This window comes from Leishmania infantum, chromosome 35, assembly GCF_000002875.2.
Source record: "Leishmania infantum JPCM5 genome chromosome 35".
NCBI lineage: Eukaryota > Euglenozoa > Kinetoplastea > Trypanosomatida > Trypanosomatidae > Leishmania > Leishmania infantum.
In genome coordinates, this window is record NC_009419.2 from 1,067,498 (window position 1) to 1,080,787 (window position 13,290).

Here is a 13,290-nt window from a genome sequence, read left to right on the forward strand (position 1 = left end):
ACGGGGGTGGGGTGGGTGCTGGGAAGAAAGTTCCATATACGGATGAGACGTGACCACACCACCACAGTGCTGCATGCGGCAGCGACGCGAGGTGTAACTACTAGATTGTGAATGGTGGCACCCCGAGGCGATTGGCCTTGATGCGGAAGTGCGAGCCTGGGAAGGCCGCAGACGTGGGGGGGAGGAGGAGTAAGACGAGGAGGAGTGACGGACAGAGCCAGGAGCTAGAAGGTTACATGCGTGCACGATAGTGACGCCAAAGACGGTGGGCCTACCGAGCAGCGTGACCGGGCCAGCCTCGACACCTTCATTGTCTCGGCGCATGTTGACATACAGATATACCTGTCTATGGTTCTTTTTCTCATCGTTCCTTTGGAAGTTGTCGCGTGTGACGCGCAACCGAGCGCGCGGCAGAAGCTGCGTAAGCGCACCACGGAAAGTGGCGTGTGACGGAGACAAACCAAACAAAAGCAGATTACTACGCCGTGACATGCAACATTGGCACCGTACAATGCGTGTTTGAGTGCGACGGTGCATCAGGGATGCGGTTTTCCTTTGTCCTCCTTGCCCGCGCCTCCAGCACGTGCGCACTCTACTTGGTCGTCCGCGCCCTGCCGCGGTGCCCCTGCGGGGGGGAGCAGTGGTATGTCCCCTGACGAGCCGCTCGGGTGCGCTACGTCGTTGCAGTCGTCGCGGTCCTCGCCAGACACGTTCTTCTCGTTCATTGAGCTCTCCGCGGATGCATCCGAGGGAGGCAAAGGGACCTCACCCAGGGAAGCGGCTGGCGGCGCCCTGTCCCGGTTTACTCGCACTTGTTTCCGCTGCATCCCCGCATCCTTGCGTCGCCGCCGTGTGCCAAGGTGGTAGATGGGGATGCCATTGCCATCCGAACCAGTTACCGTCTGCCGTGAGAGCAGCTCGCACGAGGCAAGAAAGCGAGGCACCGTCTCCCTGCTCTTCACAAGCGATTGCAACAGCTCGCGCAACAGAAACAGCGTGCGATCGGTTGTGCGGCGCCGCCGCAGTGGCGATTGCGAGCTGCCGCCGCCTCCGCTCTCCGTTGCCGGCCTTGGTGCGGCGGCTGTGCTGGCTTGCGGCGTAGCGCTGTCCTTAGCTTCCCCCGCTGTCGCGGTCGCCTCCCCTGCTTGCGCTGGCGGGGGCGTAGGCACCGGCGTCGCCGGCATCGAACCTTCTTCCTCGGTAGTCTCTGGCAGCACCTCGAAGTCCTCCACGATGATGCCGTTCTCCGGATTTGCCCGCACGCAGTCGGGTGTGTTCTCGATCATGAGGGTGTAGTTCAGGTCGCGGCCGAGCTGTCGCAGGTCCTTCGTGTAGTCCTCCTCGCGGAACCACTTCTCGTGACGGTAGACGAGGTGCTGAATGATGTGGTCCTCATTGATCTCTTCGAGAATGCACTTTGCGTAGTCGCGCTCGCCTGCGGTCCAGACAATCACCTCGAAGTCATCCTTCATGAAGCGGAAAAGGTCTTTCAGGTATGCGCGTGCGTAGAGGGGGCCGTCCCTCGCGTACACGACGGTTTCATCGAGGTCGAAGACGACAGTGTAGCGTTTCGTGCCGTCCGAGGGAGGGGCAATGAGCTTCTTTCCCTTCAGCAGCATCGTTGGCTCGCGCCGCTTCAGCAGCTCGCCATCGTCGTCATCCGTCTTCTCCTCAAAGAGGTTCTCCCGCAGCAGCGCGCTCCCGTTTGGCGGCGGGGCCAGCTTTGGTGGTGAATCCGTCATGTCTTGCGTATCTGTGGAAGCACTTGTAGAATCGTGAACGAACGCTGCTCGATGCACGGCAGCTTAAAGAACCACGAGCGCTGGTTTGGCAGTTCCCGTGCGCGGCTTCCGCAAGCAGCTGTGGTGACTGTGGATGTGCGTGTGTGATCAACGAGCCCGCAGGAGAGAAAGAGAAGCACAACGGTTGCACTAAAAGAGGAGAGCGTGTCGGAATGGCGACGGCCCGTCGCGTGCGACCGACGTTCCATTCGTAAAAGGAATCATGGTAAAGGAACGGCAGTCGTGAGCAGCATATCACAGCACGTGGCATCGCTTGCGTTTTGTTTGGTAGGGTGGGGGGGGGGTGCGTCTATGAAAACCGGCGTCGGCAAAAGAACAAAACAGAACGTGTCGTGTGTACGGGGGACGGGGACGATGCCAGGAGCGAGCAGCACCGAGGAAGCCGTTCTCTCCACTGCTACTTTGGTTGCATTTCCGCTGCAGAATTACGTGTGGCTGAGCGCTCACTCTCCGTCGTTCTCGTCCGGGTCGCGGAGGTCTGTGGACTCCACCACACGCGAGTCGAAGGCGATTCCGTCCTCCCAACAGCTGTGGTCAACGTGCAAGACGTTGCTTCCCTCCGGTCTCTTCTTCGATACGACCACCACCTGTGTGTGACGCGGGCAGGCGGGGCAGGGCCAGAAGGGGTCTCGCTGGCCGAAGTTTACGTAGCCGCTGCTGTAGAGGGCACACACCACGTGGAACATCTCCGTGCATCGGGGATGATAGCACGCCACGCACGCGCCGGGCATCCCGCAAAGCGTGCACACGTTCATCCTCAGATCGCACACCACGATATCTTCCAACTCGCCCCCGCTTTGGTAGGCGGAGCACAAGTGTGCGCAGCGCGGGTGAACGACGTGGACCGTGCGAGTGGCGCTGTTCACAAAGGTATGTGTGCACACGAGCCGCGTCGGCACTTTCCCTTCCGGCACCCGCCGACGGTCCGAGAGGTCGCGCTTCACCTGCGCGAAATTAGGCACTTGTGCGCCGCGGTTGCGCGAGCTTCTCATGAGTTGCTGCCGGACGATCGCCATGCACGCCGACTCGTCGCTGCAATCCAGCCCACAGAGCAGACACTGTGTTGATACCTCCACCTTACGGCGAATGTGCATCTTTCGTTGTTCCTCGCGGTTGGCGTGCTGCTCTACCAGCGGCTCGCGCTCTCGAACATCGCGCGCAGTGACAATCGCCACCCCGGGCTCGATCGGTGCCGAACCCGCCGACCGTTGCTGGCGCAGCAGCATCTCTTGACGACTGCGCAACTCCTGTCCGAAGCTCGACGGAACGACACCATTCACGAGCGCCGCGCTCGCGCCGGCATTGCCGCTGGTGGTGCACATGGTGAAGGTCGTTCGCCGCGGACCCGAGGAGGAGGATGAGGACGAGCACACAGGCGGGTACGCGCCGCTGCCGACGCCGCTGAGAGAGACACCGTTCTCTGACGACGGAGCGCCACTAGCACCACCGGAGTCGTGACGCAACCGCTGCGGCTGCCTCATGAGCTGGGCCGCGTCCACCACTCCTGCCGAGCCTAGCTGCTCCCGAACCGTGACGATGGCGCCGCTACCTGGCTGCGGTGCGGGCGTTGCGAGGATGCGCACCACCTCCATTTTCGACGACCGATCGAGGCGAAGCAGGAGTGGGTGCGCGTTGGTCTGGTAGCGTACGTCCACGTCGTTCTTACGCCGCACGTACACCTGACGCAGCTCCAGAACTTGTCGGCGGTCCCCGCGCAGGTGATCGCGTATGGCTTTGTGAACTACCTCGTCAAACGAGACTGCCGTGATTGCCTGCGTGACGTCCTCGGCGTCGCCCAGGTCGAGCTCGGCGACCGTCAGCCCCGGCTTAGGTGTTTTAAAGCGCACGGCAAGAATGATGCAGCACAGGTAGAACTTGACTTGCCCTGGCGGACACGTCAGGTCGCGAACACGCACCAGGACCTCGGCATTAGGGTCAGGCAGATGGGAGTTCGGTGCGGCTCTGCGGGGGTCTATCCCAGCAGCCTGTTTGCCAGGTGATGCAGTCCCGGATGCAGGGAGCAAGGCTGATGCGCCCAACTTCGCAACATCCCCATCGCACAGGCGCGCTAGGTTCTCGCGCGTGAGAGCGGCAAACTGCACCGGTGACGGCATCGCACCAGACACGGACGACACCAGGTTTGGGATGGCGGCGGCTGTAGCCACAGCGACAGAATTACTACTCTGCAGCTCAATTTCAAAGCACTCCAACATGTCCGGTGGACGCTCATCGTCCTCCACGTCGTCATCGCTGCTCATGTTGCTCGTGGGCACCGTGGGCATACCGCCGCTTCCGAAGTGGCCTTCATATTCGGGGTTGACAAATGGCGAAGGTGACTCACCGAGAACCGCCAGCCCCGCCATCTCTGGTACGGTGGGTCGCTTAGGCGGCGGACGCTCCTTCGCCGCTCTGCGCGCCCATTGCCGCAGCAGCGCACTAAAGTAAGCAGTGTCTACAACAACACGGTCACCAGTGTGCTCCTCGATGTGAAAAGCGGTGAAGTCGGAGTGGCTGAGCTCCATGAACCTCACCTTCGCCTCCACCAACGCGCGAAGATCGTCATAGCTTCTATCTTCTGGCTCTACGAAGCTGATGACGTCGCGAAACACGCGCTCGCCGTCAATGTGCGGCAGCTTCACGAATCGCAGTCGGAGGCCGACGCGGACGCGCGGCATCGTTGAAAGCGCACCTCCTACTGTGCCAGGTAGAGGGGTGGGGAAGGGGCGGAGTTGTTGTGAAAAATATTCGTTTGCTGCAATCATGTGTATGAGTTGCATCTACGCGAGTGCATCTATGGGTGCGTTGGCGCGGTAGGTGAGCACGAGGTGGCAACCGGCAAGCGTCTCGACGAAGACCGCACGCGATACTGCGGCGTTCTTTAGCGCTGCCGTGGCGCTGTGTCACGTCTTTTTCGCTGTTGTTCCGCCGTCTGTGTGTCACTTGTGTGCCTCAGCACACCTCCCACAAAGCGAGAGAGAAATGCAGCGTCCAGCGGTTACAAGGATGAGGGCGCCTTCCTGTGTCGTGCACGTCTGTAGGTATGCGCACTCGAGACTAGAGGTGAGAAGTGAGTGCAGAAGGGACGCGCAGGATAGGAGGACGCGTTGCATGGGGATGGGCTTTGAGCGGGAGGCGGGAGGAGGGGAAGCACGGGCACCGGAGGCATGCGGGCACACACGTGCACGCACGCATTCGGGATGACGGGGAGTCGTCGTACCTGCACGTACCGGGGTCGCTTCAACCGTACCACTTTACATGAATAGGGGCTTGCTGACGCCAAACGAGCCTTGCTGTGACGATTGCGAAAGAGGGAGAAGGCGCATGCACGCACACACAAATACAAAAGAGGAAGGCGGGAGTGCAACGGCGCATGGCATGGCGGGAGTGTACCGAGAGGGGGAGGGGAGGGCGTTCACATGTGCATGCGAGCAGCAGTCCCGAGCCACAAAACTCGCCCGCCATCACCTCTACTTCGCGGCAAGGAGGCCGAAGATGGCGGAGGGTGAGACGGTAGCTATCATAAACGCCTCTCGAATCGCCGATGTCGCGTGACTTCCTGCCGGGAGCGTGAACTGCATTACACACGTCATGCCAAGCCTCCGTGCCGGTTTGAGGAAAAACTTGCGGGCCGCATCGCCCCGAATACCAAGGCGTGCAACCATGTTCTTGCCCGTCCGCCGCGACATGGGCGAGTGGCAGCGCAGAATGCCATCCTGATCGTGGTAGAGCGACGCCTTGATGCGCGCCGCACCGGCATCCTCTTCCCAGTCCCAGCCGCGCTTTTCATCCACCACGTAAAACGACATGTTCACGGGCAGCTGCACGAGCGGGCGGAAAGCTGCGCGTGGCGCGAGGCGCATTTCTGCCAGGCCCTCAACGCGAAGCTCTTGTGCGAGGGCGGCAAGGAGCGCATCGCTGCTCTCCTCCGACATGAGTGGAAGGTGGGTCACATCTCTGCCAAACGTCGGCAGCACAACATCCGTGAGGCGATACTGGGAAGCTTCCGCTTTCGTGGCAACACGCCGGTAGGCATCCGCCGTTTGCGCGGCTCCGATTTCCTCAGCTTTGAACGCTGACCAGTCTTGATGAGCCGAAGAGAGCATCGCGCCGTTGATGTGATCTGCCGCACCGGCGAAGACGTCTCGCGCGTTATCCGGCTCAGCGGGGTGCTGGCGGGTCAAGTCTCGAACGCGAACAACGTCACCGACTGCGACGGTGTCGCCACCGCGTTGCCAGCGGAGGGAGGTCAGCGCGTTGAAGTGCACATCTGTGATGGCGTGCAGCGCCTCCTGCAGCACGAGCGGACGCACCGCTTCGCGAATGATCTGCGCCGAGTCATGGTGACGCGGGGCGACATCTGCTGCCCGCCGCACAAAGTCCAGAAGCAGGTCGTGATGCGGCGGGTACAAGCCGGTCTGCCGCGTCCGCGCGTACACCTGCGCGTCACCCTTGACGGCAGCTTCCATCCCTTCAACCACGCTGATCCAATCACGTCGCGAACTGCGCGGTGAGGCGAGGACCTCCTGCAGTACGGGCATCTCCCGCTGGACGTGGGTGGTGCCCTCGGTGAGGCGCCTCATGTAGTTTTGGAGGAATTCGCCATACTCGCGACGCAGCAGCAGTTTCGCGTCCTTGTAGACGTAGTAGAGCCCAACACCGTGCCGGGCGGTGTGGGAGTAGTTTAGAAACCCATTCTGGGCAACACTGCGAAGCTGCGGGAGCACATCGCCCAAGCTGCCTTGCACGTTGCGCAGGGTGACAGTGTACCGGGTGCTGGGAAGCAAGTGCGGAGGGAAGTGGTCAGCCCTGGAGTCGACACGCACCTCCTGCACAGGACTGACGTACACGTCGCCGGTCCCTGTGTGCCACAGCTGCTCCCGCTGAAAGGAGTCGCTCAGCAGTTGGGCTGCCTGGGCGCCATCACAACGCAGCCAAACGTAGCGCGACGCGCAGCTGACAAAGTCAACGGGAGAGAGGAAGTGAAACTGCATGTGCTTTGGCAGCCGCTCACGCAGCTGCCGCTCAACGACTGTGTCTGGCACCCCTTCGCTGATGAGGCGGACGACGAGGCTTGTGCGAAGCTTGGCATCCACTGGCGTAGATGAAACGAAGGCGTCGCTCGGTAGCTCCTCCTCCATGATGTAGTCGTCGAAGGCCCACTTTATGAGCGCCACGGGGCGGTGCGCGCCCGCTGTCCGGGCTGCTGGCGCATAGCGTGAGCAGGTGATGCCGATAGACCGCTCCACCTCCTCCGCGCCATGGGCGTGCTTCCTCGACAGGCGGTAATGGAGACGGTCTTTCGTCATGCGAGAAAGCGAGAGCGAGGATTGGGTGCTCCGTGCCCTGCTACGAGGATGAGGAAGCCGCACTGGCGACGGCGCGTCTCGCCAAACCGACGGAGGGGAGACGAAAAGCGGATTGCACACACTGTTGGGCATGCGGCGGAGACCCGAGGACAAGCGAAGAGGTGTACGGACAACAGAGACAGGAGGGAGGGGGTTCGCGCGGTGAATGAGTGAAGTATCAGTAAATGCGCTACAGGGTGAACAACGTGGCATGCGATAAGACACGTAACCACGCAGGTCTACAGGAAATCTGCGCTCTTTGCTTGAACGAAGTATATATAAGAGCAGCAGCGAGGGAAGGAGGAACGACTTCATCGGTATATCGCGCCAGCAAGTTGCCTCTACGAGTGATGCCTGCAGGTCCGTTTCACTATGACCTCTACTTACAGAGTCTTCTGAGCAAACCCAGAGTACGGAGTCGCAAGAACGCTTCCGACCTACCTCCCAGAAGAGCACGCGCACACGCACATACGCGTACACACACCAGGCCGCCCATGCACATGCGGTGAGACACAAAGACGAGCACCCCGCACATGACAGGCTTGCTGAAGTCCATCCACGAGAAGCACGTGCACCTTCGCCTCGATCGGGCGCTTGAGCAGGAGGAACACGCCAAAGATGACTTAAATCACTTGATGGGCGGCTGCTTGCGTGTTTGTTCCTGCGGCGGCGGCTTGGTAGGCTGGTCTGCCGAGTCACTGCCCAGTGCCATTGCCTGGAGCTGCTGTCGTCGCCACGGCGGCATACACCGGTACGCATATCCGCCATGAGGTGCCATCATGAAGTACGGCCGATTCGCCGACACGCAAAACGAAACACACGTAACAAAGCCTAAGTGACCGCTTGCCACCCCGCTTAGCCAGTACGTGGTGCCCATTCCGGTAAAGAACTCACGACTGGAGCGCAGCAATCGTGCCTCCAGCGGTTCAGAGGGGATCGGGTAGCGGTGATAGAGGCGACGGCCTGCCGAAATGAGTGGCAGCCCCTTTCGCCATCCCAGAGTGCCGATGCAGATTGCCCCGGTCCACAACCCCACGTTCGCAATAATCGCCTTCGTCCATGCTTGACCCCAAGAGTTATGCTTGCTGCTCCACATGGCCTCCGCCATGAAGTAGTGCAGCGTCGCACCCGCCAGAATACCAGGGAAAGCGATCCATGCAGTCTGCCGCATCGCACCATTCACCGTATAGTTGATGCGCGATTCCGCAAAGATGGATACCGCGGTGCCGCATGCCGTGATGCAGAAGACGGCGACGCTGGATATGAGGACACCGTACGCGACACAGCAGAGAGGGCAGCGCTTCTCCCTCTTCAGCTCCAGCCGACGACTAGCGGGGATCAAGGAATCCATTGTGTCCCCTACGCTGCTGAGCTTCTCGCCATCCACCTTGGTGGAGCTGAGAATCGAAATGCGGCTCTTGTCCAACGCCATTCGTTTTGATGCACCGCGCACGAGACTACTGCGTTTTGCTTGGGCTACCGAGCACGCTGCTCGCGCGCCTCTTCACTTTGATTTAACACCGAATCGGTGGTAGGAGAATGCGAGTAGCGAAGAGGTGTACAGTAAAAAAAAAGGAAAGGGGGAAGAAATAGGCATGTATGATACGTAAGCTCTAATCTGCCGCCTTGCCGACAGAGGGTACACGGCAGCCCGCTTCAGCATGCGTGCACGCGTGGTAACGCGCGCGCACACACCCCACGACACCACACAACAGTCACCACGCCAACAGCCATGGAGACAACACGAGGTGGTCTCGACCCCACCACCACCCCGCGGATCAGGTTGCCCTCATACATATTGGCACACACCGAAACAGTGCGAAAGAGATGCAAGCCACACGCACAGGAAAACAAAAGAGAAAGGAGAACGACGATGCGCAGGCGCCACATGCTCTACATGCTCCACTCCTTCTCATGTGTGCCTTCACAGCCCACGACAACTGCTGTGTGGTGGAGAGGTATCAAGGGAGATCGGCAGAGTTGATACCTGCCATGGAGATTCACCTCCTCCAGTCAAATCTACGTGAGCGAGGCACACATGCGTGAAAACGATGTTGCACAAACCTCATCGGGGCGGAGTGGGGTGGTAGTGTGGGGGCAGGGCAGCTGGCTATGCGCGCACCCCAGCACCGACGTCTTCGTAGATCCTCCTTAGATGAGGGACTATGCATTGAATCACGGGCTAAAGAGAAGAAAGAACAAGCGAAGAGCGAGGCCGATGACTCGCCTCATATACCCTTAGACACCCACGGCATCGCCAACGGCAGAAAAGGATGCACCCACGCTGTCGCTTTCCTTTTCGCGGGAGCCCGTCAGCGTTGCATGGTCTCACACCGCGTTTGCTTCGACGCCGCCGTGCCAAAGACGACCACGCGCTGGGTCGAGGTGTTGTCGAAGCTGTTGATGCGGCGAATCATGGAAATGTCATCTGCAGACAGCTTTGCCACCTGCCCAGAGCGCACAGCGGCGGTAGCACCGTCATCGCCATTACGGTCACTGCGCTGTACGCCTGTTGCGGCAGCCACGTAGTTGCGGAAGATGCCAGTGAAAAACGGCGCGGACGCCGCGCTGGCCTCAGTGGCAGACGTCGCCGGGGCCGAATCGGCATCGCCGCGGGCTAAGGGGACGCTGACGGAAGACGACGTCGACGTGACGGCCGCGAGAGTTTTGGTCGACTTTTGCTGCTGCATTGCCTTGGCGCGCTCGTCCAGCTCGACCTGCTCCTGCGCCCGCAGATGTCGCTGCTTCAGCTTCCAGATCTCATGCTTGCGGGCGAGCGACCTCATCACCTGATCTTGCTGTTGCGACGCCTCCTCCTCCTCCTCCTCCTCAGCCTTTCGACTTTCGGCCGGCGTCGAGGAGAAGGACGGAAGTCGCCCCTTCTCGCTCGAGCTAGCTCCCAGTAACATCATCTCGTCGCCTGTAACTGGGTCGCGCTGCATCATGCGCCGTGCGTGCGGTGAGGTCGGCGAGGACGAATCGGCCGGCATCCAGTTCGCCGCCTCATTGTCTTCCTCTCCAATAACGAGCTCGTCAACCGGTGTTCTGAAGTCATTCGCCATCGCGCTGTCCGTGCACGTACGCGGGCTGTACTCGTCGTCGTCAGCGCGCTGACCATCCTCAGCAGCGCCGTGTTCGCGTGGATGCTGTACAAGGCTCCGCGTCTGGCTCAGCGCCTGGGACTGTGTGAGCTCGCGTGATACCATCTGCTCAAACTTCTGCCGCTTCTGCTGCTGCACATGGGCGAGAAACCGGTTCGTCAGCTCGCCAACCACGTTTGGGGACCACGCGCTGCTGCTGGATGCCGAAGACGGCGACACAAGCGACGCTGGTGAGAAGGCAGGCGAGCGGAGTCGAAGCGACGAGGGCGAGCACACACCCGTCGCGGCAGGAGAAGTACCATCGTCATTCGCATCGTTGCTGCTGATGCCGGTCTCCACAAGTAGCCTGCTCGGAGGAAAGGAGAGGGGGTCAACAAGCGCATCGGTAGCGACTTGCAGCGGCGACGGCAGGGAAAGCGTGCGAGAGAAGACGTCCCTCATGTTCAAGGATTTTGCTTGCTTCCGCAGCGCTCGCTGGGAGTGCTTGAAGGCTGCTTGCACTTCGGCAGCCTCGGCCTTCTCTTGCGCGCGCCGCTTGCGCTCACCCTTGCCACCCTTCGCATGCCCATCTTTGCCGCCGTCTTCTCTTCGACTTCGTTTCTTGTGCAGTGCCGCTGACACGAGCGGCGTCACCTCTGCACAAGCAGTCGCCTGCATGGGTTCGTCAAGTAAGACAGACGAGCCGGCTCGCGGAAAGCTTTCGACCCACTCTGACGTGACGCTGTACTTGTTCTGTATTGCATTGCCTCGCGTCACATCAGCGTCATCTCCGCCGTTCACTTTCTGGTTTTCCTCGTCTTCCACGCTGGAGGCGCTGGGGTTGTGCTGCGGAGCGCCGTGATGCTCACTGGCCTCCGTGAAAGACAGCGGTGGTGAGGGCAAGATGTTTTGCGAGGTGTCACCGAGGGTCACGTCGCTGCTCTCCGTCTCCACCAGAAATGGCGACCTCCCGTTTATCCTGGATTGTGTAGCGTCGTCCACGGAAAAGGGAGTGTTCGCACCTTCGTTGACCACGACCGCCGCCTCAACGAAGTTTCTTGTGAGTTTGTCCTCCTCTGTGCACCCCACGAGAGAGGAGGCGCCGGGGGCGGTGATGGCTGGAGAAAAAGCGGAGAGAATGGTGACTTCATCCTTTACCTCACCGACGGCAGGCAGGGGTGGCTGTGTGAGGGTAGCGACCTCCAGCGACGGGGCAGACGGCGACGTCTCGCACATATCTGGCGATAGCATCTCTGTTGGGCGCATTCTCGACTGCGGATGTGACTCTGGTCCGCGCTGACCAAAGGTGCCGGCCCAGCCGTGATAAGGGCAGTCTAGTGGCGGGGCGGCCGGGGTGTCAGGCGCAGAGCAGGCGTTGCGCCTATGTGGATGCTGAAAACTATCTATGAAGAAACTTGTGTGTGTGTGTGTGTATGCGCGTTTTGCTTGGTTGCCTTGTGCCTATCCGCACCTTGAGGCCGGCTGCACGCGCATCAGCAAGAGAAAACAGTGCGCAGCACAAGAGCGAGCAAAGAACAGAGACAGACAGAGGGAGGGAGCGGTACAGAACGATACGTGCACCCTGCAGCGCCACACCACGAGAGGGAGAGACAGAAAAACAGAAACGTGCAGCCGAGCGAGAGGAAAAAAGTGCTGCTGCTGCAGCACTGCGGAGAGGGAAGCCCGTTGAGAGATGTGCACCTCTTCCGCAGATGCCCACATATATACCTTTTCCGTGGCTGCGAGCCACGAGACCTTTCCCCGGCGCCGCGCCAGGATCAATAACGGGCTATGCTCGGTCGCTGACAAGTCGGCTGCTCTTCATGCATCGTCACCACCGACAGATGTGTAAAGGCCACAATGCAGTCGAGCTAGCTTGTGAACACAAAAGCACACACACACACACGTCAAAAACGCTCCAAACATACAAGCGTCTCGCCACCACTGCCACTGTTGGTTGACATGTAGGCAGCGCCCACCATGAGCACCTCCGCACGTGCAGCTTCAACACACACACACACACACAAAGACCTCGGTTGCTACTCGAGCTGAGCAATCACGGCTGCTTGGTTCGTCTGCTTGGCGCAATCCATCGGGATCATGCCCGCGACATTCCTTGCCGTCTTTGAGGCACCATTGCGAAGCAGCACTGCCACCACCTCTGCCCTGCCAGACAGAGCGGCGAGGTGCATGGGCGTGCGCTTTGCGGCATCACGTGCGTTCACGTTGGCGCCCTCGTCGAGCAGCGCTTCCACGACGCGTGCATGCCCACGGTCAGCGGCGTAGTGCAGCGGCGTCCACCCTTCATTGTCGGCAGCGTCGATGTTGACCTGCTGCGCGTCGCTGCGGTCGAGAATAGCTTTGACAAAGGCGCTGTTGCCCGAAAAGGCGGCGTGGTGGAGCAGGGTGAGCTTATGATCATCGCACTCACTGAGGCACCCACCCTTCTGCACGTACGCCATAAAGCGCTCGGCATTACCACGACGACAAGCGTCGTAGATCGTCTCCGCAGGAGGTTCCCGCCGTGACGTGGCGTCGCGGGAGGACCGAGTGCTTGACATTGTAGAGCGGCCGCTAAAAGGTGTCGTTACTTCCTTTATTTCGTTTTTTTTTCGGAAGCGGAGGCTTCGGGCACGGCAGGGAGCAGATGAAAAGAGAAGCGAAGATGAAAAATAGGTTCACTTGTCAAGCTGGACAGGCAGCGTTCTCGAAGTTGTGAGCTGCGAGAACCTTGGCGAGGTTTGGAGTGTTTTTTTCTTGCGTGGAAGAGACGTGATGGCACGGATTCTTCACTCTGCGTGCGCCACTGATAGGCGTGCACATTGCCGGGCATGCACTTGATACGGAGACGGCCACAAAAGAAAGAGGGACTTTGCGTGCCGCGGGAACACCAAAGCTGCGCGCCCCTCCGCAGTCGACACCGCGATGCCAACAGTCCTGCGCACCGCGCAGGAACCTCAAAAGATGGGGCGGAGGAGACACACACGACTCTTCTGCGGAACACGGCCAGGAGGAGGGAGCGCAGGCCAGAGAACACACACACACATGTAGAGAGGATCGCAC

At 60.3% G+C, this 13,290-nt stretch overlaps 6 protein-coding genes across 6 annotated transcripts; all 6 read right to left on the bottom strand.

Moving 5' to 3' along the window:
- Positions 1-536: 536 nt before the first annotated feature.
- LINJ_35_2660 (conserved hypothetical protein) lies at positions 537-1,742 on the bottom strand (the record flags this gene model as incomplete). Its single annotated transcript, XM_001469011.1, has 1 exon — positions 537-1,742. The coding sequence occupies one exon, from the start codon at positions 1,740-1,742 to the stop codon at positions 537-539; it is 1,206 nt and encodes a 401-aa protein (XP_001469048.1).
- A 503-nt stretch (positions 1,743-2,245) lies between these two features.
- Positions 2,246-4,477, bottom strand: LINJ_35_2670 (conserved hypothetical protein; the record flags this gene model as incomplete). Its single annotated transcript, XM_001469012.1, has 1 exon — positions 2,246-4,477. The coding sequence occupies one exon, from the start codon at positions 4,475-4,477 to the stop codon at positions 2,246-2,248; it is 2,232 nt and encodes a 743-aa protein (XP_001469049.1).
- A 792-nt stretch (positions 4,478-5,269) lies between these two features.
- Positions 5,270-7,108, bottom strand: LINJ_35_2680 (conserved hypothetical protein; the record flags this gene model as incomplete). The annotated part of the gene is made up of 1 exon (XM_001469013.1): positions 5,270-7,108. One exon carries the CDS (start codon positions 7,106-7,108, stop codon positions 5,270-5,272), a length of 1,839 nt encoding a protein of 612 aa, XP_001469050.1.
- Positions 7,109-7,775: 667 nt separating this feature from the next.
- On the bottom strand, positions 7,776-8,579 carry LINJ_35_2690 (conserved hypothetical protein; the record flags this gene model as incomplete). The annotated part of the gene is made up of 1 exon (XM_001469014.1): positions 7,776-8,579. One exon carries the CDS (start codon positions 8,577-8,579, stop codon positions 7,776-7,778), a length of 804 nt encoding a protein of 267 aa, XP_001469051.1.
- An 880-nt stretch (positions 8,580-9,459) lies between these two features.
- LINJ_35_2700 (conserved hypothetical protein) lies at positions 9,460-11,463 on the bottom strand (the record flags this gene model as incomplete). Its single annotated transcript, XM_001469015.1, has 1 exon — positions 9,460-11,463. One exon carries the CDS (start codon positions 11,461-11,463, stop codon positions 9,460-9,462), a length of 2,004 nt encoding a protein of 667 aa, XP_001469052.1.
- Positions 11,464-12,266: 803 nt separating this feature from the next.
- On the bottom strand, positions 12,267-12,788 carry LINJ_35_2710 (putative ankyrin repeat protein; the record flags this gene model as incomplete). Its single annotated transcript, XM_001469016.1, has 1 exon — positions 12,267-12,788. The coding sequence occupies one exon, from the start codon at positions 12,786-12,788 to the stop codon at positions 12,267-12,269; it is 522 nt and encodes a 173-aa protein (XP_001469053.1).
- Between the last annotated feature and the right edge of the window lie 502 nt (positions 12,789-13,290).